General features: G+C 35.0%; 1 protein-coding gene across 3 annotated transcripts in view; it reads left to right on the top strand.

Moving 5' to 3' along the window:
* Positions 1-22,677, top strand: part of EYS (eyes shut homolog) — an 880,825-nt gene that overhangs the window by 357,254 nt on the left and 500,894 nt on the right. For all 3 annotated transcript variants that reach the window (XM_054063979.1, XM_054063978.1, XM_054063977.1), the window contains one exon: positions 22,317-22,438. In XM_054063979.1, the coding sequence (XP_053919954.1) occupies positions 22,317-22,438 (122 nt within the window). The remainder of the gene's footprint in view (positions 1-22,316; positions 22,439-22,677) is intronic.

Below are 22,677 nucleotides of genomic sequence, written 5' to 3'. Positions count from 1 at the left end.
ATGAAAATATAGCACAAGTTATCCAGCTTGGTTACATGATATTACGTATTATTTGGTTTTAAATGTATAAAATTCACATAAATTCTACTACATGACAGTAAACAAGAGCAAATAACAGAAAAGTCAGATGGAAGCCTTGAATATTAATTCTCCTGTATTGCAGTATCATATAAACAAAAATATCAATATGCAATATAGAAAAAAATGGAATTCCTTTTAAAATTAACTAATAGGAACCATAACCAAGTCCTGCCAGACAAATTTTATATTTCGGCAGATAGAGTAAAAAAAAAGTAAAGAAGATATCCCTCTAAATATTTTTAGATTAGCTCATATCTTGCAACATTTTTAAATCATGTATAACTTATCATTTGTCTTATACCAGTGGAAAAGATGAAGCTGAAGAAGACTCTTGACAATTTAGCAGTTCTTATACTGCGTTTTGCACTGAGTTACTTGTTATAAAATCCAGTTGTTCTGTATCTCATCTACCCCCTTTCAGAGAGAACTTTTAAAACCAACTATGTTAAAGACATACTCTAGTTGTATATAGTCTGTTTTATTTGGATAACATAAAAACCTGAAATACACTGAGATAATGCCCAGAAAAAATAATTTTTAAAATTAATTTCTAATAGCTTATTCTTTACAAACGAACTGACTCTGATAGCACTAGGAAAACATTACGTTCATTCAGTGAGTAATAACACTAATTCATTTCTGTAGATCTGTTAGGGAATTCTGAAAATAGGAGATTACATCAGATTTGGATTTGATTGAAATCAAAACCCTTGACCAAAATTTCCTTTCAAAATAATTGTGATAGTGTTTTGTGTTTTCCTCATAACCCTCTCTTACCACTTTAAGTTCTGCCTTCAGACATGTTTTTGGCTGGCATTTAGTGGTCCAGTGTAAAGGCTATTTGCAGCCCTGTGCAGGGGTACATTTGCATGTACAGACAGTTATAACATGGAGTTAACCACAAACCCTCTGAAACTGTAATTAAATATGCATTTACTTCTTTGAGGCATGTTACCAAGACTTCAAAAATAATTAGTAATAGGTATCTGCATGACCTTCTGGATTTGTTATGAAAAAAAAAAAGCTTTTTCTCATTTCTATTATTAACATTTTGAATAATTTCTGAACCTCTTTATACTAAGGCAAAACTTTGACATATTTCATAAATGCCTTCTTATTTTTATTTCAGTACAATTCCAACACCAGCCAGAAATACCCTGAACTTCCCAATAAACTGTGTTGTCTCCCAGATTAATTCTGTTCCAGTCAGACATCATATCCCTCATATTTCAGTCCAGCAGTCTTTTCTAGGTTTATTTGTATATATCTCTATTTATAGGCAAATTTGTATACTTGAAAAGAGAACTTCACTTTCTTAATGTAGACTCACTGAGGACTACTAAAATACTAAATTGGACAATGTCAAACCTTTTTCCTAGCTTTAAGATCAAATAGTCTGGGACATCTAGGTGTTTAAGCACTTTTAGCAATGAAAACAGGGTAGCTGTGTTCTGGTCATTAATTCATGTGCATATGACTCACTAATAATTGATTCCTTGTTCCATTTCTCTCATCTCATCCTTAAGAGCTCTCAGTCCAAGAGGATACCATGCTTCTTCATTTGTTTCTGAGAACCATTTACCACATTCTGAGGCATAAAATTATAGAATTGCATTTGCCTTTCCACACTTGCAATTTTCATCACAATCACAAATTCTATCTTAGATTAAAAGTTACATGTCTGATTAGCTAAGTTGTTAGCTACTATTATTCAGTTCAACAATACGGTAAAATATCTACCACTGTATGCAAAAATACTATTTTCATGGTAGGATATTAAAAGTTAAGAATCAGTATGAATCAGTCAATTTTAAAATATTTCGTTAGAGATTATTATGGTTTCAATCTCTTTTAATCCTACAGCAGCATAAAGTTATACAAACAATATGATTAACTAATCCAATGTGGCCAGCAGTTTGATAGAGTTGAATTGACTCCAGAAGTGTGTAAAAAAAAACAGCTTAACCCAGTTTCCTCAAACGTAAAAAAAGCACTTTACTTGTTCATTTCATGATCTCATTTTGCTTGCTTTTCTTCTTACTCACAAGAGAATTTAAGTTGTATGTTTGTGCTTAAAACATTTATGTTTTAAGAATTTCTATATGGTTTATGCTTGTGTTCTTTCATCTATAGTTCATGACTTGACTTTTAATTTCCTCAGTTACTTATTACTTACAGCATCGGTGTATCATGAACCTGCTCCTTATCTTTTAGGATAAGTACTACTTCATTGAAATAACGATGTTAATTTTTAACGCAAAAAGCAAACATAACATTTTATTCATCTGACTAGTGCTCCGTATATAACACAGAGTACTTTGCTGTTACAATTTTGTGTAACCATCAGCTAAGTAACATCCTGCCAAGATGAGATTTCACTAATAAAGAAAGAAATCTCGTAGGAATAATTTAGATGTCTCTATTCTCTCAATGGTAACTTAAGCAAACCTGGAAAAGCTATTTAATGTCTGCTGCCAAGCCTCTCTTCCAATCAAACAGCAAAACTGGTTAATATGATGGTAAGATTTAAAGTCTCATCATTTTAATTACTATTTTCAAAACAAATATATACATGATGTTGTCTGAAGTATAAATACCCCTGCAATTTCTCTGGGTCAAATACTGAATTTCATGTTTGTTGTTCACTCATTCATAAATGTTCAATGGAACTGTGGAGTGTCTGGAAACGAATATGAATGACTGAGACAGAGGAAACATAAAGTACTTCTTTGCATTGCACTTGTGTTTTATCCCATTTTTTTCCTAACAGTTGTTCTTCAAATTGGCGAAAAAACAATTAATCTTATGGTTTTTATTAAGGAATTACTAGACTTACTCTAGTGGGGACAGGAAAAAAAGAATATATCAGAGAATTTCTTCTGAACTCCTCTTGAGGTAAAACCAAGAAGCAACAGAGAAGGTTTTCTCCCTGATACTTCCAGTGACAGAAATGGCTTGAGGAGGTGCGGATAAATCCCTTTGGTCAAAGATTAGTTACACAACAGATGTTGATAACAGGCCTTCATCTTTCAGGACCATGGTACCCTCTTTCAGGATTGAGGCTTTGAAGAGATGGAATCCACTTGATTAAGTGAAGCAAAAGTGTCTTTAACAACAGGCTAGCCAACCTAAGTTAAGAGAAGAAGTGGTGCAGAGCAAAAGATGTGGGTCATGTAGACAAGAGAGAGCTCCCAATCAACAGACTAGGGATGCAGTGGGCCTACCTCAGTCTATACAAAAAAACCAAGAAGATGCAAAGAGAACAGTGGTATGAAGGAAACAATCACACCTTTTCTGGAAAATAAGCACAACCAGGTGTGCATCTGGAGTACCTGTACATTAGCACTGCAGCACATCAGCAAGTAAGGAAGACAGAGCTAGAATCTTCTTAATCCACAATGGTGCCCAGTCGAAAAGGCAAAGGGCAGAAATGAAATACTGGCAAGTATCACATTTAAATGTAAGGAAAATAATTTTACTGTAAAGGTGATTGAACCCTGGAACAGATCACCCAGATGTGAAGTGTCCAACCTTGGATACATTAAAAAGCCAACTGGACAAGATTCTGGGCATGCCGCTATAGTTGACCGATCTCTTCTAGTGTCTACCATTTTATGATACTGTAACAAAAAAGCTCAATTCCTGTATTTGACCCAACTACTTACAGTCTAATGCATAACTTTCACTATGGTGATATAAATGTATATGGGAATGATGTAAAGGTATAGAAAAAAACAAATAATAGAGCCCTAGAATTACTTTGCAGTAAAACTATACTTTAGTAGCATACTTTGTGATCAAAGCATAGTTCACATCTGTAGAAATTATTTAGGTAGAGAAAATTATATTGGACAAAAAGTGACACTAAAATATCCTCATATGAAAATGCAGCAGCAGTTTATTTAATAGCCATTTCACTTGAGTGTAAATGGGTATACAAAGATAGGAAGCTCATTTTTTCTGGTCAAATCTTAGAGTAAAAGCCATTTAAGACTGACTTGTGCCAGAATAGGATCAGAATAATGACAGAATACAGATGACTTCAGATCACATTTCCATGCTTTTCTTACTTACACAAATTCAGTTCTGTAAATGGACCTTTCCAAAAGGACCTTTACTGAAAGCTGTATTTGTCACCGTCGGATTGACCCACATAATGAAGGGACATTCCATGTAAATATAGTGTTATTCAGAGTACAAGACTTCAGAAATGGAATCTAAGAGGGGAAAAGTCTGTCTTTTTCACTCATGTTTCATAGTGCACCTGAACTAGGGGTGTTGCTACATTAGCAAACAACACGGACCAACTGAAATGCAATGAAACAACAGGACTTGAGACATGGCTGTAAACGATACATATGTTTTGAGTCACAAGCTAACTGTTTTAAATAGTTTTAGCATGGTGAGCATACTCCTTGGGACTAAACAATCAAAAACATTTGGAGAGTATTAAGGGTGATCTTTAAGCACATCTTCTCATTCAGTTTCTTTCAAAAATAATCTTATTTGTGTGCACTGAGACCACTACATGATGTGGGGCAAAACACAGTTAAGTGACAAATGGTAAATTCATGTGAAAAGCATAGTTCTGATTTAAACTAAAACACTGATGAGTCTGAATGTTACAGACCCTAGGAAACATGAATACATGATTGTTTTTAAATTATTCGGGCCAATAGATTAATAAAGGACAAATCTTCTGAAACAGCAGTTTATGATCTCAGTATGGACAACAGCTTTGAAATCTCTGGATTTAAGTCTGTCCTTCATTAGTCAGCTGTGATACTCAAATTATGCATAAATGTACTGATTGCCTATAAACGTTCTCCATATGTTTGTCTGGTTTTGTGCCCACTAGAAAACTTGTCGTCCATCTAACAGAGCTAGACAAAATTTGCCAAGTGATTGAAATAGTTTAACTCTTACCTGTCCGTAACAGTGCATGCCATGCCAGTTAAATAAAACTCAACATTCCCTTTTCAAAAAGTCCTGCGTATTGTCCCAAGCTCTAGAAGACATCAGAGCAAGGAGACTAAATTTAGGAGACTGTTGGCAGAGGCATACTACGAAACTGAATTGAACCATGAAGGAAACAGCTAGTTGTTAGCACCGCACTGTCAGGTATTAAAGAAAGCACATTTTCTTTGAAAGGTGAGTGACTTGATGCTTTAGGTAGCTTCAATGTGTGACAGGCTAGACTTATATCTCAGTGTAACAGCTGCCTCAATGTCATTCAGTTAATGACATGGAATAGAATTTTAGTAAGGATGTATATGCCATTTCTTGACTCTGAGTACTTAATACAAAGACACATTTTTTTCTGATACACATTTGTTGATGCATCCAGGGCTGAGTAGTGTTCAAGAGCCTTGCTGTTTCAGTTTCACTCAAGTGCCACTACTGAGGTTGAGAAATAGTGAAGGGGAGGATCCATTTGTAGAAGACTGCAAAAGTTTTCAGCTGGTCTGGTTTCTTTTAGTTTATGAGTACATTTACTACTTCACGTTAACAGCACCACAACTGTATGAAACATTCATAAAATTAGTAACTCTGATACATATTGATACTGTGTATTTGTCTTATACATGTTCTTGAAATGACCTTTTGAAACAAGTATCTGTACTTTATGGTCTTTCTAGAACAGTTTTGGGGTTTGCAGAACAGTTAGCAATTTCTCGTCTAAGATTAAAGTTATAAGATGGTTTCTGATTCTCATGTTTGAAGAAACTAATAGAACATATGCTGTTCTTTTAAAAATGATCCGAGAAATGTTAATCTTAATCCTAAGATTATAATTTTTTTTTTTTTACCTTTATTTGGAGAAATAACCATGTGTTTTGTACAGTATTGCAAAACACAATTGCATTTTCTGGTTTACTCTGTAGCCACTTGCTGATAAGCTACCCATCTTGGATGACTGCCACTAAAAGAAGTTGTCCAAGCCTGGAAAATATCTGCAGGAAAAAGTCCCAGTGCTATAGAGAACAATAATGCACATTCTGCATATGTGCACACAGGGGAAAGACTCAAAAGGCACATCAAATAGTCTGGCATTTTCATTTTCCCAAAACTAAAGTGATTTTATTACCTAGGCAACATTCCCAGTCTCCTCTGGCTATGGACATATGATTTTTAGTCATATTTTAATAGTTGTTTCATGCTTGAGAAATGAACAATAACTAAGATGCTGGGTTTTTTACAGGCTTTAAATAGGTCAATTTCATTAATAGGAGTAGTTATGAACAATAGGCTAAATACAGCTTCTCGGTACATAAGACTGTGGAAACTCAGTTCTTCTTTCTCTTCAGTGTTCTTTATGTTTTCAAGTTCCCAGCTTTATATTACTTTGATTGGTTTTGGTTGAATTCCCATACGATTTAAAATTCCTGCCTTCCAGATCGTCAGGTTTTCTCCACTAAATCCATTTCTCCCTTCCCTCACAAAAATCTAAAGCCTATTCCTATGAGATAATTTAGCAGCTGCATCTCCTCCACCTCTGTCTGCACTGCCTTCAGGTTACAACGTTTTATTTACCGTTTTACTAATAGAAACACAGAATTTCTCAAACTGAATCATGTGTTGAGGGAAGAAAAAGAGAAAACAATTAGTCTAGGTTGCCTTTTTTTGTTATTTCACCATGTTCTTGCTTGGAATAACAATAGCTATCTTATCTTTCATTTGTCCCTGGCCATTGCCACACTTCTTGACCTTAATTCTAGGCTCGATGATAGTTTTGGTCACATACCCTTAATGCATATCTGCAGTACCTTTAAAATTCAGTTCTGTACAGTCCTGTATAATGTCAGAATTTATTCATAAGAATGTAAATCACTCCTGTTTGTTTGGCTTTTTAGATATTTAGATGGCAAATGAGCTTCTTTCTTCTTTCTCCTAAATTTATCTCTGCATTTCATGCAGAGAGAAGAACACAGAAGGAAGATAGATATATTTCTAAAACTTAAATTTCTAAAATTAAACATGAGCACAAAGTTATTTTCTCCAACAAATATTCTGTGTGTATGAGTACATGTATGTGTACAGTTGCTCAGTTATTTTCTATTATTCTGTAAGTTCTTCTGAACAGAATGGTCATTCTGAAAAAGAAAAAAAAAGATTTTTAAAAACATTTTTTAAGTTAAAACCTTGGGTTTTGTTTTAATTTTAGATAGATACAGATCTGAATTTGCTTCTTACCCTAATCTTTAAATGAAGAGACTATTCATTATGAATCAATGGTTTGTATTCTAAATAAGCACTATCCAGTTTGCCTTATGAAATTGAGACCCGTTTCCTCATCTATTATTAAGTACAGTAGTGGCTACTAATCCAGAATAGTGCTTATGCTGGCTTTTTCCGTACATATCAGTAAACAAATATTCTTTATTCTTCTTCACAGTATGCATCTTTAATGAAATAACGAAACAGCAAGATGCTCTGGTGGACTTCATTATCTCATGATTTCTAGATATACAGAATATTACAGAATACAGCTTTGTTTTCTTCTGCTGCATTACCTTTCAGAAGATTATACATACATTATGCAAATGAAAATAAGAGCAGGAGCATTTTTTTAAACCATTTTTATTTTTAGCATACTTTTCAACTTCCAGCATTCTTAAGCAATGATATTTTCTAGCTCTTTATACAATTTTCAACAACAATCAGAGAAAAATAACTTACATTTATATTTTTAAAAAAATCTGCAACTGTCCACTTACCTTTTGAAATATCTGATTCAAGGAAGAGGGTCTAATGTTTTTTACTACAACAGCCTGTCCCTACCTTCTTTAGGCCTATGTTGGTGTGTGAGTTTTTACTATGGGAAAGTGAGTTATACACTTTCCATACCGGTGTAAATTGACTCCACTTTGGTGGGTAGTGAAATTCAAGAAAAAAATCTTGTCTTTTACGATGCCCCAGATGTACGCTTTTTTTTTTAAGAAAGCTCAGCTTCAAATCTGGTTCAGTAGTATAAAATACTTGATCCTTAATCACAGAATCATAGAAACATAGAATAGTTTATGTTAGAAGGGACTCTAAAGATCATTTAGTTCCAACCCCCATGCCATGGGCAGGGACATCCCACTGGCTCAGGCTGCCCAACGCCCCATCCAACCTGGCCTTGAACATCACCAGGGATGGGGCAGCCACAGTTTCCCTGGGCAACCTGTGCCAGTGCCTCACCACTCTCATTGTGGAGCAATTCCTCCGTATGTCTAGTCTAAATCTGCCCCTTTCCAGTTTACAGCCATTGCCTGTAGTCCTATCACTACAAACCTTTGTAAACAGTCCCTCTCCGGCTTTCTGTAGGCACTTTTAATATACTAAGATTCTGTCTCAGTAACAGAAGAATCCAGCATAGGATACTCAGTTTTCACTTTATAACCAGTGGGCTAAGTGTTTGGGGCATTATAAGACACGGTTCTACACTGATGTTACACCTCTAAAAAGAAAATACTGATTTTTTCTGTTAAAGTTGAGAGAAAGAAAAAAAAATCGACTACGCTTAGTAAAATATTGATTTAATATCAAATATTAAAATATGTGTTGTTGCATGATCTTGCAGTTCTACATTTATCTGGGTGTGTAATTAAAGTCAAATATACAAACAAAATTTTGCAAGATATAAGAAGTATTTGAAAACTATTTTTTAATATGACAGAGAAGTGTCATATTAAAAAAAATATATCCTCTGTTGTATATCTATTTGCTTAACAAAACATTTTAAGAAAACCTACTTGGTACATACAAAAATGCCCTCTTTACCCCATCCTTTCTCTGGTTTAAAACATTATTTTGAAACCATATAGTTCCAAATGAGTGTAAAAAGTTTCAGCAAGTGATGCATACTGAAGTTTTGTAGAAGGACAATGACAGTGGTTAATATGCTTTGGAAATTAGGAAGCAGAAAATTTTAGGAAATCCCTAAAAAAACAAGTAACTTGTGAGAATAATATTTAATTGTAATCTGTTCTTTGGAAAAGTTCTAGTTGAGACTATACTGAGAGAATTAATTTCCTGTTTTCTCTTTAATTAGATATGTTGTATATGCATATGTGTTTCTATTTTCCAGATATTTGCATCTTAAAATTATTTCTACCTTAGGAACAAACAAAACTAACACTGGTGAAAAAAGGAGCACAGGATCTTGCATGTGTGTCTTGACAAAATATGATCCTAAAATTATTCACCTGAGATGGCCGATGGGAGACACATTATGGCAATCTCTCAAGTCCAGAGTTCTCACAGTGCGCTCGCAGCCTTTTTCTTTTGGCCTGCAGAAAACTGATTTCTCTACAGCATGCCTTAATTAATAATTTGACCCATGAACAGAAGATAACCAAAATTATCTTTGCTAAAGACCTACAAGTTCTAATAAAGATTCTTTAGTCAAAGGTTATGTACTTTCATCCTCTCATTGCCCTGAATCTTCAGTTCCCTTTCTGACTTTCTTATCCTATTTTTTTTGCTAATTTCTCCCATTTAAAGCTCCCGTAGTCAGCACATCCCTCCAGGGTCCTCTCCTGTCTCCTCACATTCCTATCACTCTTGCACTGCAGACAATTTTTTCTTTCCCTTGGCTTACAGTATCTCCTGTTATAGTTCCATTAGCTGCAACGGCTGCACAGATCCACATCTTCATCCACTTTCTGCCAGGCCCTGGGTACGACTCTGTGAGTAGAAGAAAAAGATGCATCTTAAGTAGTTGAGACAGAAGGAAGGAGAACAAAAAAAAAAAAAAATACAGAGAGGGTCAGGGCCTGATGACAGCACATCTGCAATTAAGCAGTGTCGTGGTTTAGGCTCAAATCACAGCAAACAGATAGGAGAAGAAGAAATGCAATTTATTGTATATGTAGACAAATTTCAGGCACAAATAATCTTTTTGTGGCTTGCTGATGAGATTGTCTCTCTTGTAAATATGCTGCTGAAATCCCAAGAATGAAAAAAACCCTAACCATGCACTGGCATAATAGATTGTAATTGATTTAATAAATATGAGTAGTGGGTATGGTGTTTGCAACACCATTAAAAGTTGTGGAGCCTCCTGAAGCCCTGTAAGCAAGTACTCTCAATATGCAAAACCAGAACTTCATTAGAGTAATAAGTGACAAACTCCAGGAAGGCTGGCAACGTGCAAATTAAAAAAGATTGCCCTTAATAAGATCAAGCTTTCCCAGGGAGTAGAAATGAGACAAAAAAAAAGTTATAGCTAAGATTAAATATTTTTACAGCTTTACAAGATTAGAATGAAAGTCTTTAAATTTGCTGCTATGAAACAGAGAGAAAAGCCTTTACTTTCTCTCCTACTAAATACGAGCTAGCAGGTAAAGTGTTGTTAACCTCTATCATAACAAATTTAGATAGAGCCATAAAATCCAAAGTCATAATTTCTTAAAGCACATCTTCCCTAAGCTCACAGAGTAGCCTAAATACAGCACAAATGATCTGTGGTTTTATCACTTCATCCTAAGTACCGTTAAGATTTATTTTACCTATGTGGTAGAAACACAGAGAAAGAGGGGAAGAAAGTTCTTAATATGTGAATGGAAAGCATTGTTAGAATTTTATTGTAATAATAATCCTATTCCAATATCTCTTGTCTTTATAAATGTTTAATAGTGGAAATATCTTTTTTACAGTCCTTTATTATGTTAATAAATCTAAAATTAACTTAATATTTTCAGGAAAAAGAGAAACAGGTTAGTAAAGTATGAAGCTGCTGCAGCTGTTAAAAGCATGTTATGATTTTTAAGACAAAGTAAGACAAACACATTCAAATGAAGAGAGAAAAAAACTGAGATTAGAAAAAGTTTCTAAAATTAGTGGAAGCTGGTCAGGATGCTATCGCTTAGTTTTATTTAGTCTGTCTCCAATTTTACAGTTCTCTTTTCTCTCTCTTCTTTTTATGAAAATGTATCTTTAAAATGGTGACAACTCTTAGCTAACTAAAACGTGTCTCGGTATTAACTTTTGTGTGCTGTTTTACAGCCTTTTTATTCATCTTTTAATTGACATAAAATTCTTAGAAGAAACCTCAATAATAAATTCATATATCTTTTTTCAATTAAATAATTTCTTTTTCAAAAGAGTACTTTTATTTGCCTTTTGATGACTTATTTATAAGTTGTGCTGTGCAACACGTGAAGTAGACTGTTGGACACAATTTATGCCTGTCCCAGAAAGTATTGATGCCTATAACAAGGCACTCCGAGACCACAAGTATTAGTTACTGAAATTCTCTCTCATTCAGAAATTGCTATGAATTCTGTGCTTGTGAATGAAACTATGACTAGATGACTCTGCTAAACAGACTTCCACATTCTCAGTGTATGAAACAACATCAGATGTGCATTAGCAGGCAGGCATGGACCTTTAGTTTTGAAAATGCAAGACTGTGAGTGAGAAAACAGTGAAAAGAATATGGGGGTTTACGTTCCAGTACAGGGGACACTTACCAAATGCAAACATCTGCAAAGCCATGTTATTTTGCTTTTTTTTTTTTTCTTTTTCTGGGATAAATTCTAGAAAATTGCACTGCATTTAATGACTCAGATTCTGGGGACACTGAAATTCCCTTTTCAGGGAACACCAACCTGCCCAGCTCCAGGCACCCATTGGCCTTCCAGAAGCTGCAGCATTTGGCTCAGATGACAAAACTCTTGGCCATGAAGGTGCTGAAATTTCTTATTATTGCTGATTGATGAAAAGCTCAACATGAGCCACCAATGTGCACTCACAGCCCAGGCCAACCACGTCCTAGGCTGCATCAAAAGAATTGTGGCCAGTAGGACGAGGGAGGTGATTCTGCCTTTCTATTCCTCTCTTGTGAGAACCCAGCTGGAGTACTGTGTCCAGTTCTGGAATCCTCAACATAAGAAAGATATGGAATTTTTGGAACAGGTCTAGAGAAGGGCTACAAAGATGATCAGAGGGCTGGAGCACCTCCCACACAAGGACAGGCTGAGAGAGTTGGGCTTGTTCAGCCTGGAGAAGAGAAAGCTCTAAGCAGAACTTATAGCGGTCTTCCAGTACCTGAAGGGGCTACAAGAAACCGGAGGAGGGACTATGATATATGATTTCCTACTGGAAATGCCTGGAGCTTTGCATTTTCATGTGCATGCTTGTAGCCTAACACTAGCATCACCTATTTTATTTGAAAATATACCTGATATGTAGCAACTGCCCATCAGTGACGGCTCCTACAGACACCAGTCTGAGCTGCTGAGGACTGAAGCACTCATCACTCATAGACTTTGAGCCACATGATGTTATTTAAGACCAAACTGACAGTGTGAGAACTAACTGCACTGGAACTTGGAAGCACTTTTAGTAACAGATACTTATTTAACACTAATTAATGACACATGCCTTGGCCTGCAGCAGGGGAGATAGGACAGCGTGGAAGACAAGCTGGGTGGTTAGGGTAAGAGTTACTCACACAGAGTCCCTGCCCTACAATATTGTGGGTGGATGGAGGCAACACGGTGTTGACAGAGGTGGGCAGGTCAGAGCACTGCTCCCAGTCACAACACCTGGTCCTTTCCAAGATTGGGGAAGAATGGCTGGAAAGCTGCCTGTCTGAAAAGGACGTGGCTGTGTTGTTTGATAGCTGGTTGAACGTGAGTCAGCAGTGTGCCCTGGCAGCCAAGAAAACCAACTGCATCCTGCTTGTATCAGAAATGGCGTGGCCAGTGAGACCAGGGAAGTGATTTTGCCCCTGTACTTGGCATTGGAGGCTATACCTCAAATGCTGTGTTCAGTTTTTGGCCCCTCACTAGAAGAATATTGAGGTATTGGAGAGTGTCCAGAGAGGAGCAACAAAGCTGGTGAAGGTGCTGGAAGCACAAGTCTTGTGAGGAGTGGCTGAGGGGACTGGGGTTGTTTTTCTGGAGAAAAAGAGATTGAGAGGAAACCTTATCTCTGTCTACAACTACCTGAAAGGAGGCTGTAGTGAAGTGGGAGTTGGTCTCTTCTCCCAACTAACAACTGATAGGATGAGAGGAAAAGGACTCAAATTGTAGCAGGGGAGGGTTAGTTTGATTATTAGGTAAAATTTCTTTACTGCAAGAGTGGTGAAGGATTGGAACAAGCTGCCCAGGGAAGTGGTGGACTCACCATCCCCGGAGCATTAGAAGTGCATGTAGACTTGGCAGTTTGGGACATGATTTAGTAGTCATGGTGATTTTGGACTTGATGATCTTAAAGGTCTTTTCCAATCTTAATGATTTTACAATTCCTCATCACCATTAGAATCCTGAAGCACTCCAACTACCTCCCAAAGCATCTCTGGCAGCTTTCTCTCTCTGCAATGACAACTCCTGTCAGTCATAGAAGAAGAGAGGGAATAAGAGATTCTAATTGGCTCAAATTCCCACGGCAACTGCCTGCTGCTGCATGTGGTCCTTCCTCCCCATCTCTCTGGAAGGTTTTCTGCAGGCTGGTAAGTGTCGCCCTTAGCAACAGGGGAATTACATGAGGGTCAGCGAGGTACATGCAGTGCTCACCTTGTGCCAGGCTGCCACTTCAGATTAGCACATTTTCTTAGTCCTTTAGGAGGAAACAAGCAAGGAGATCCTTCCAGTGAGAGCAAATAGCTATTCTGGATTGCTGTGAGGTACTGAAACGCAGAGTCACCATGCGATCAGCCAGTCGTCACGCCCTTAGTTTCAGAGACAATGGGATTAGATTCTTTCATAACAGTTTAATATTAATGGAGAAGATTATGGTTAGTTGAGGTTGATCAGGCCTCGTTTTGTCACAAAGTCTAGGTTTCTGTCCTTTTCCTAATGTTTTTCTTCTTGATGTTTGTCTTTATGTTGTTAGGTCAGATCATGCTCTCCCAACCTTCACCCATTCTCATAATTTTTTCTTCATAGACCACTAGTTGCTGTGTTGAACCAATTCCCTTTCTCCAATCCAAAGGCTCTATCAGACATTTTACACCCATCACTAGGGCTGATCCTTGTATCATATCTTCTTGTGTGGAGATTGACATCACTTTCCTTTACAGTTTATGTGCCTGATTTCAAAACCCTCTTATTCTAATCTATAGTAAAATTGGATTAGATTGATTAAAATATCTTCAAGTGTACATATTAATAACAGACTAGATTGAATAAAAATTGTTTATTAGAGGGTCACGCTTTCTTCCTTGATCCTTGCCTGTTAGTGTCTAGCTGGCTGTTTTTATGCCAACCATAATTAGAGAAGGGCACAAGTGCCTGGATTTGGCACTTTCAAGTTCTCACCTCTTTGTATTAGATATGATAGAGGCAGCACATTAATTTGTAATGTGATTTATTATACTGAAATGCTCTACAAATTTAAAGTAGGGATGAATGAAAGTTCAAAAGAGGAAACTTGACATCAAATAGTTCTGTGAATGCCTTGGTGCTTCTAAGGATATCCGAGTTGAACATCCCGTTTTTTTAACTTTCCCCTGCTTTTGAGCTTGAGGTTGGCAAAAATGGCGCTTTGTGGTATTTGAAGTGCACTGATGTGATAAAGGTCATAAGCTTAAGATCTAAATTTGAATCACCTATTGTGCTAAAGTAATAGAAAGATTTGTTTTATGGTAAACAGTAGTTGTTCTACTGCTTTTTCTTTCTTTATCTAAAATGCTACCAGCAGCAACACAAGGTTTGAAATTCAGCAGCAAAATGTTATTTCTGTCTGTCAGTACGGAGACTATTTCTTTAGAAAATCACAGTTAACTCTTGTAGCTCTCCTGTTACCTGAGATCTTGAGGCAAACTGAAATCTCTCGACAAGCTTTTAGGTGGGTCAAGTTCCTGTCAGTACTTTTGCTTAACAGGAGTCTATTTATGACCTTTCATTGTTCATTGAACGATTGAGATAAATGTCAAACCAGATACACTGATCAAAGGCTGATACTCAAATGCCTGTCAGTAACTGGACTAGTTATTTGGTTTATTTTGTACAAACAACTTCAGGCTGTTGTTTCTCATTAGTTTTCCTGTGCTGTTCATTACCTATCATGTTGAAGGTGATTTGACACATTTTCTAGCAAGCTCATTAGGAGAGGAAGGAAATAACAGTATAAATAGAATGAATGACAGAAGTCAAGAAATAGATACAAAAGCAATTCTATTACTTATTATTAATTATGTAAGAGATCTCAATCTGACTTTCTTTTGTCGTCATAAAATTAATTCCAGTCTGGTTATATTTATTAGGCCCATAATTAAAAAAAAAAAAAACCCAAATCAAAACCTCCCCCTCCCCCAAATCTTCAGCTTTCCTAGGAAAATATTTCCCAATTTGCTGCAAAAAAAATTTATTTAAAGATTTCAGCAGTCACAGTTTTTTATTGTAATGGTTGTTTATTTTAATGATTGTTCTTAAGTACTTCTTATGGTCTTCTAATGCTCATATTTCTTGTAGTTTCTTCTAGAATAACATTTGAAAATAACTAGAAAAATACAGAATCACAGAAGCATGGATTTTTTTCTTGAGTATTTTATGATTTTCTGCAAATCTAAATTTGCGTAAGGTTTACTATTGACTGTGCTCAGATGAAAAATCAGCGTCAATATAGGTAAAAGTCATGTCACATGTTTGTATGTCTCAGCATGTTATGGGTGAATCTCCACAGAGAAAATTAGACCCAACAAGGTTTCTGTTAGACTGTGGTATATGTCATATCTGAGCAGTGGTGGAAATAATTGAATAAATTCTAAAAGCAAAGGCCAGCATTTGTCTGCAATGTGAACATGAAATCTAATATAATTTGCATAGAGGTCTGTTGCAAGAATTAGTCATTATTTGATTTTAAGAGCACTAAACTTTCAGCAAAGTATCATATTTTCACAAATGTGTCACTTTAAAATTATCAGTATCTAAAGCAGAGATGATCATAAATCCATTAGCATAGCTACCATTTTATGAAATGTTAGTGTATAAAGTCATGCAGTGCAAATAACTAATATTCCTGTTTAAGGTCCCTTTCCTTATGGTCACAAATTATAGTAAATGCAGTTAGAGTTGTAAATATGCAGCATGTCTAATTATGAAGCCATATTTTAAGATGGAGCCCACACTGTATGAAAATGTAAACATTTCTTTACTACTACTGTGCTATCAAAATAAAATAAAAATCATACTTCTCGTATGTATTTATTAAATGCATCTAATATACACAGATTTAGAAATAAAACAGTGTAAGGAAAAACCCACCACAGTTCATAAAATTTTGCTAGTACTGGCTGTTTTAAATATATATTCTTTCTTGCTGTTTTAATTAATTCATTATTTAAAACATTGGAGAGAGAAGAAAATAAAAATGTTCTTCATTTCTCCTGTAAGCCTTGCTTAAAATTTAAATAATAGAAGTTCTGTTTTATCCTTGATATCAGATAATAAATAATTTATTATAACTTAGGGTTTAGAATATTAGCATATAAGTAGATTTAGAAGGACAAGTAAATATGCTGGTCAGCATTTTTAACATGTCAAACTGTTAAGAGAAGAATATATGAATGAAACCAAAGAGTAGAGAATCTTTTGAAAATCCATAATGCTATCTCAACTTCTGTAGTTAGCTAGTAGTTAATATTTTATTTATTGAAGTATTTCACATTTTGCAGTGCTTAGCGCAAAAACTACATAGGCTTTGTAACTTACGGAGAGGGAACAAAATAGAAAACCTCTTCTTTTTTTAATAAATTATCACATAAGAGTATGACACCTAGTGTTTTTAATATAAGGTTCAGTAACTGATTTTGATGATTTTTAAATAGTGCTTTTATCAGAACCATTCAATTGTTATAGCAATGTTTAGAAATTAGACTTCTAATATTTCTATACTTCTGAATCCATGTTTAATACTTCTTTTTTCAGCTTAGACTTTCACATTGTTTATTATAATTGTTCATCCTTTTAATATCAGTACTGATAATCACATTACAACCCTCATGGCACTTACACTGCAAAAGTGTGTCTTCACCATAAGTTAGGCAAACTGACTCTATTTATTACGGTATTATTAACAAATATTGGAGCAATCCACATATGTCTTTCAGACTAGGAAAAAAAAGGCAAATTGCAGATTTTCTTCATGCCTCAGAAGTCAATTTTCTTCCACTTGTGGAGCAATGCTATTAACACATTCACTGTTTGAACATACTGTGAAGAACAGGTATATAATTAATTACCAGAAGACTGAAAGATATTGTTTCCGGGACTTCAGTCTGCATAGATCTTGGTTTAGCTTGTTTTTCTTTAGTGAAACTTAAAGATGAACAGGTATCCTGTTTAATAATAATAATAATAATAATAATAATAATAATAATAATAATAATAATAATATAATTATTATAATTATATATAATAATTTATATTATAATTTATAATAATTATTATATTTATTGTAAATTGTTATTGTTATTATTATTAAAATAAACTTGCCTATTTAGGATATAAATGCAAACAGACTTGCATGATGAAAACAATGTCCTAATAAAAACTGGTAATTATCTAGTTTTGTTAGTGAATATGATGGTTATGTAAATGGTTAAATCAATAATAACTATAATTAATAATAATAAATCAATAATTAGAAAAAGACCTTTAAATTAACAAAAAAGTCTGCATATATAATGGTAGAAACTCAGTATGGTTTAGGGCAATTGCAATTATGATTTCACAGATGCTTACATTTTTATATTCACATTTATTTCACAAGGTTAAATGAACTGCTGTTAGCACTATTGAAATTAAGGTGCAGGATGCTTTTTTCCTGCAGGAAAAAGCTTTGCTTTCAACCAAAAAGAATTTTGTGAGCAAAAGTTTTCAGTAGAGGTAAAAAGACCAAAATATTTAAAGAAAGAAAGGATCTCAAAGGCAAACCTGGGATTTCCTGCTGCAGAACACTTCCCATTTTGTGTCAATGATAAACAGCCTTATGACATACTCATCCTGATTGGCCCTAATGGAAAAGAGTTGCACTATGAGAAACACGATCTACTAGAAGAGCTTGGAACACACAGGATAAAAGGAGATCTATGTATTTCCATTTCTTGTGTTTCTTTTTCCACGTGAGGTATTTTTTGTCATTTCTGTTTACCCATTTCTGTTTACCCCAAAATTTAAAAGCCACAACACCCCCCAAAATGCCCCAACCGCATAGTATCTCAAATATGGATTTACTTCCATTCAAATTTTGCTCTAGAGGTGGAGAAAGTACTCGACTATATTCTACACAGTAAAAATTCTCCTTGACCTACACATGGAAAGCAGAGGCTTGAAGATTTATCATGTTCATAAGATCCTTGTCATGTTTGAAGAAACTTTCATTGTAGTTTCTATTTGTCAGATGTTCAGCTACCATCTTCTAGTAAAGTAACATAGGCTGGAGCTTAAGGAAATGATTAATTCTTCACACACAGTGCTGAAGAAGGGAAAATATGCAAATGCTCCTAAAGAACACTTTCTTACCACATAGACTGTTAATTGAATAAAAACATGCTGGTGTACATATAAGCTTCTGGGTATGTATGCAGGATATTAAAAAAAATACATATTTTGACACTATGTATAGCTCATGAAGCCCACTCTCTTTGTAAGTAGCATGCTACATATCGTACAAGGGAAAGCTATATTCAAGGAATAACTATGATGTTATTTACACATTGATTGTGTAATTCAGAGCACAAGCAAAAGATGGTTTTGAGAAACACAAAGGTTTTTTTTTTTCTAATCTGATTACAATGGATAATAATTCATCATCACTATAAATAAAGGGGAAGAAATACGTAAGTAAGTATAAATCCTATTCCACCAGTCTTTTGCTTGATTCACTGAATATTTCCCTCTACTCGGATTCCTGTCATTTTAAATGTGTACTATGCCCTGACCTACAGTCCCACCTCTCTCAGCCTTTCTTCATCTGACAAATTTGCCATTTTTTTAATAATGTTAGTGGGCTTTCACTGGACTCTCTCCAGTAGCTCCATACCTTTCTTGTGCTGGGAACTCCAGAACTGACACAGCACTTCAGGTGTGGACTTTTCAGTGCTGAGTGGCAGAAGGATCACCCACCTCTACCACCTGGCAACACTCATCCTAATGAAGTCCAAGATCTCATAAGCCTTCTTTGCTGCATGAGCACATTGCTTCCTCATGTTCAACTTCACGTTCACTAGGAACCCCAGGTCTTTCTCTGCAAAGTCTTGTATCTATCAATACCTTTTTTATCTACCTATACTAGTATATAATTTATTGTAACATGACACTTTCAGTTATTGCAAATCTACACACATTTTTAGTTTACACATCCTGCACATACGCGTCATCTACTAAGCTCTAAGTAATGTGCTGTGCTTGCTCTGACAATCCTCATTTAATGAGAAACCTGCAAAATGTAGGATTTTGGTAGCTGATTGATAGCTTTTAGTGAGACCAGAAAAAATACTGCTTCTTTCTAAACAACATTGTTGGCAGCCTCCATTCACATCCAATTTTGTAATCCATTTCTGGAATAGGTTTTTTTTTTGGAAGCAAGTCATTATCTCACATTCCAAGTTTAGGTGAAAATATAACCTGATGATAGAACAGTTTTTAAGAGGTGTCTAATAGTTACTTGTGGGTATGGATTGGTAGTTCCCATTTCTGCCTTTTGTCTTTGCAGCATCTTTTTTTTTCCCATTCTAACACATTTTTTCATGGCACTGATATAGATGCAGAGAATTGAGGAAGTCTTAGACAAACTTTGCAATTAATTAAAATACTTAGTAACTAATTTGAGTGTGACTATGATGTAATAGAAAACATTAACATATGGAATAATAATATAATTAGTCTCAATATGTTTTTCTTTTTTCTTGGCACAATTCCCAGAAAGGTATTTTCTCTTTCCAAGTTCATCTCTCAGTATTTTTTTTTTTAATGTAAAACATTTTAACAAAATCTTTTTGTCTCCTATATTAGCCTTTGATTTACAGTCATTTCAAATATTCCCCACTTCTTGGACCCATGCTGCCAATTTTCTTCTCACTTCATGGAGAACATCTTGCAGTTCTTTGAGCCTGAGTTCAGGAATATAGAGCTGTAACAGAAAACAATGCATCAATTAATCTTCTTTGTTTTCCTTCTTTAGCAGATGGAGTCCACAGGTTGTAAGTTGTATTTAGTTGCATGAAATAGCCTTCTTGATGTAAAACATAGAGGACAAAACATTCCTCTTTTACTAGAATATGTAGTTATCTCATCAGTGTGTGCTGAGCTCATCTTTTGTATCCACCTGCTTTGATGCAATTATTTTTCTGTTTTCTTATTTTGCTCTGTAAGTAAGCTACTGACCTTTTGTATTTGTCAAAAAGCTCCACCTTAACTCAGAGAGATACACTTCAATTTTATTTTCTGGCTTTTACAATATATCTCAGCATGTTTAGAAAGTCCAAGTTTCAAGAATCATGGATATATCGCAAGCAAGAACAGCATCTCTGTTAGTCAAAAAGAGTACAGAAATAGAATGCAGTTGAGAAACATATGAGTTAAATACATTATGTACAAAATGATTGGTGCAAAAGATGATCTGACCAGCTATAGTACAATATATATAAATGAATTTAGTACGGGAATTCGTGTTCCACACTATATGACAGGACAATTACACTGAGCTTGAATTTAAACCATTAAGTTATTTTCTTTTTTTATTTTGTTATCTTTGTTCCAATAAGACTCTAAATTTTTAATTTGGCAGGAGTTGGTAAGAGTAGCATTGTAGAAAGGTCTGGGACAATTGCCCAATGTGCATGTCCTTCAGAGTTCTGGCGCTTAACCCATTATACTTTCAAGCTGAATTAGGAAATTAAATCATTTCTCTTTACAGACAATGTAAAAGTTCACAGCCCATGTCTCTTTGAGACGCAATTGTTTCTGTCTGTTTCCAAAGCGCACATTCACTAACATAACAGCTAAAATGCAGCAATATGATTTTCAGACTGTAAACACCCATAGATGCCACAAAGCTGCTACATTACGCACTTGATCATCATGCTCTGGCAGTTTATTTACGCACTCTGCTTTTAAAAGACTCCTAAACATTTTGCTGTCTGTTAATGGCTTCCAATTTACATGGATTTTACTAGGCTTTAAAATCTACCCTGAAGGCTGTTGCAATATTTAGCGAGTAAAGAAATAATTCACACTAGCCATGATTACCATTGAAGTGTTTCCTAACTTTTGGTAGAAAGAAGCCTTGTTAGAAGCAAGCATGTTACTAAAGAAGCAATTAAAACTTCTAATGAGTGGAAGTGTTTGCATTGCTGCCCCTCTCTAATTAATAATCAATTCAGCAGATGTTCACCTTTCTGTTTTATTTTTATCTTTCTTTCTTTTTTTTTGGGAGCACAGGCAGGAAAAACATGCCTTATGCTTTTCACTTCTGTCTATGTCAAACAATCTATTGCATGCAGATGGCAGATAATTTTGAAGCTGAATATAATACTGGAGTGTAGCTGCAGTTTGGTAGAGTAGCTTTGCAGTATGATGAGAAATATCCTACAATATATGTCATTTTGAGGTGAATATACTCACTGCTGAAGTTTTATTCAGTTTAGTCAGTCTGAAATTTAGCACTCACATCACATGATCACTTGTATATTTAATACTGTCACCACAGAGCTAGAAGACTTATGCTGTCTGGATGGCGACCTAATGCACTCTGTATTCCATATAATACACTTCATAGGAGACAGTATTGAGTTGTCTAGTACGGCTTCATTATGATACTGATGCACAATTCCATATTAAAGGTGTTGAACAAGTTAGATAGCTATACAGTCCTGAGAAATTCCATAATAAATTATTTTATACCGAGTTGTGTTTGGATTGCAAGCTGAACAGTACAACTCAGATGACTGTAAACACCTGTGGTTTATGTGTGTCAGTGTAATATCTAAGCAAAGTATTTTTTTAGAAGAGATAATATCTTTAAGAAAAATTTGGAGGAAGGAAGAAGAGATAAGAAAGGATCCGAGGCACACAAGATGATTATACAAAATGTAGCAATAGGTAGTGTGGCATACCTCATATCCTCCTTTCTCATCATATTAATAGATCAAAGAATTGATATATTTATAATTTTTTGAGTTTTGAAATGCTAAAGTATCTGTAAAACGCAAAAAAAAAATGCACAGCAATCAGTAATAATACCTGTTGTACTAAAAATACAAATAGTAACTTTTCTTTTTTTCACTTTATACATTACAGAGCTACCAATGTGTTTGCTTGCCTGGATGGGAAGGAAAATTCTGTGAAAAAGAATCAAATGAATGTAATTCAGAGCCTTGTAAAAACGGTGGCACCTGCATGGATCTTTTCAACAGCTATCAGTAAGCGTTGCATTTTCTCACTGTATGATTATGTTCCATGTATGACAGAATTATGCATACAGTTATTGTTTTATTTCTCAGTTTAAGGAATGGAACATAACATAGCTACATAACAATGAACGAACAACTTGTGTCATAGGTAAACTACTTCACTAAACACCCATTTGAAGAGAGCAGACATAATTGTAGATGGAAAAATAAAAGATGAATACATTCAAAACACTTAGCAAGTTATGTAA

This window comes from Cuculus canorus, chromosome 3, assembly GCF_017976375.1.
Source record: "Cuculus canorus isolate bCucCan1 chromosome 3, bCucCan1.pri, whole genome shotgun sequence".
NCBI classification, from domain to species: domain Eukaryota; kingdom Metazoa; phylum Chordata; class Aves; order Cuculiformes; family Cuculidae; genus Cuculus; species Cuculus canorus.
This window is presented reverse-complemented; position numbering and strand designations above follow the sequence as displayed.